Source organism: Bubalus bubalis, chromosome 6, assembly GCF_019923935.1.
Source record: "Bubalus bubalis isolate 160015118507 breed Murrah chromosome 6, NDDB_SH_1, whole genome shotgun sequence".
Classification (NCBI taxonomy): Eukaryota; Metazoa; Chordata; class Mammalia; order Artiodactyla; family Bovidae; genus Bubalus; species Bubalus bubalis.
In genome coordinates this window covers 118,996,157-118,997,989 of record NC_059162.1, presented here as the reverse complement: position 1 = coordinate 118,997,989, position 1,833 = coordinate 118,996,157, and the positions used below count along the sequence as shown (strand labels likewise).

At 50.1% G+C, this 1,833-nt stretch overlaps 1 protein-coding gene across 1 annotated transcript; it reads right to left on the bottom strand.

Annotated features, from left to right (window-relative positions):
• Window positions 1-590: 590 nt before the first annotated feature.
• Window positions 591-1,541, bottom strand: LOC123333936 (olfactory receptor 12-like). Its single transcript, XM_044944065.2, has one exon. It carries the CDS (start codon window positions 1,539-1,541, stop codon window positions 591-593), a length of 951 nt encoding a protein of 316 aa, XP_044800000.2.
• Between the last annotated feature and the right edge of the window lie 292 nt (window positions 1,542-1,833).

Sequence of the window (1,833 nt, the reverse complement as noted above, 5' to 3'; positions counted from 1 at the left end):
AGCTGAAGCTCCAATATTTTGGCCACCTGATGCAAAGAGCTGACTCATTGGAAAAGACCATGATGCTGGGAAAGATTCAGCACAGGAGCAGAAGGGTGTGACAGAGGATAAGATGGCAGGATGGCATCACCAACTTAATGGACATGAGTTTGAGCAAGCTCAAGGATATAGCAAGGAAAGGGAAGACTGGCATGCTACGTTCATGGGGTCACAAGAAATTGGACACAACTTAGCTACTGAACAACAACAATATCTTCACTGGAGGATGCTGAATTTGGAAATATATTCTCAATCAAAGACTCTCTGCTGATCACTCTGCCCACTGTATCACCCAAACTTCCAGATTAGAGTCATACCTTTTAAGGATCTTAATTTTATGTTGGCAAATAAAATGCCTTATTCATTTTCCATCTCTTGCAGTTTGAAGTCCATGATGTTCTTCAAGAAGGCCTAAATAAAATGTTGGAGGAAAGAATGAATTGAAAGAATGAATTACAAGAATGAGGAATAAATTCTTAAAATTAAACCTAGTGCCTCCCCTCAAGTCCCTTGTCCAGCCCTCAAGACACTGTCTCTCTGGCCACCATCCTTCACGTGGCTGTGTGCTTCTGCCCCAGTCTCCCCAGGGCATCCTTCACGTCCTTGTTTCTCAGACTGTAGACGAGGGGGTTGAGCATCGGGATGACCAGGGTGTAGAAGATAGAAACCACCTTGCCCTGCTCCATGGACTCCACAGCTCCCGGCTGGGCATACATGACAAAAAGGGTCCCATAAAAGAGGGACACGGCTGTCATGTGGGAGCCGCAGGTGGAGAAGAGCTTGTGTCTCCCTCCTCCTGAGCGCATCCTCAGGATGGTCACTGTGATGTAGCCATAGGAGACGAGGACCACGAGTGTGGTGCCCACGATGATGAGGCCACAGATTCCAAACATGACCAGCTCATTGATGGTAGTGTCAGCACAGGCGAGCTTGAGCAGAGGCGGCACATCACAGAAGAAGTGGTCGATGTGGTTGGAGCTGCAGAACGGGAGAGTGAATGTGAAGCTGGCCTGCAGGATGGAGTTGAGGCAGCCCCCGCAGTAGCAACCCAGCACCAGGCGGGCACAGATTGAGGGGCACATGGAGATGGGGTACTGCAAGGGGCTACAGATGGCCACAAAGCGGTCATAGGCCATCACGGCCAAGAGGAATGCCTCAGTGACACCCATTAGAGAGAAAAAGAAAAACTGAATGATACATCCCTCAAACGTGATGACCTTGGAGGAAGATACGGTGTTTGCCAGGGCCTTGGGGTAGATGACAGACAAGTAACACAGATCCACAAAGGAGAGGTTCTTGAGGAAGAAGTACATTGGGGAGTGCAGACTGGCATCCAGGGTGATGACCATGATCATGGTGAGGTTCCCCAGGACGGCCACCACGTACAGGGCCAGGAACAGAGCAAAGAGCAGGTCCTGGGTCTGCGGACCACCCACAAATCCATCCAGCACAAACTCCTGCAGAGGCATCACTGAGAGGTTTCCGTTTCCTTGGGGTGACATGGCCCTGAGCTGGTGACACAGGACAGAGAGTTAGGAGCCAGTGGGAGGCAGTGAGAGGGAGCAGATCAGGGTCACAAAGTCATCCTCTCTTGGAGAACAGGCACCCCTCAGTGCCCAACTGCAGGACAACTAGATACCACTCTTCTTCCTGATAAATACTAGCTGATCTGAAGCATAACCATTTCCTCTGATTTACTAATTACCAAGTGTGCTTGGAGCACTCACCCTGTGGGAGACGGGGCATTTGCTATGAGAAAAGACTCAAGGGGTCCTGCCAAGCCGAGAGTCTACT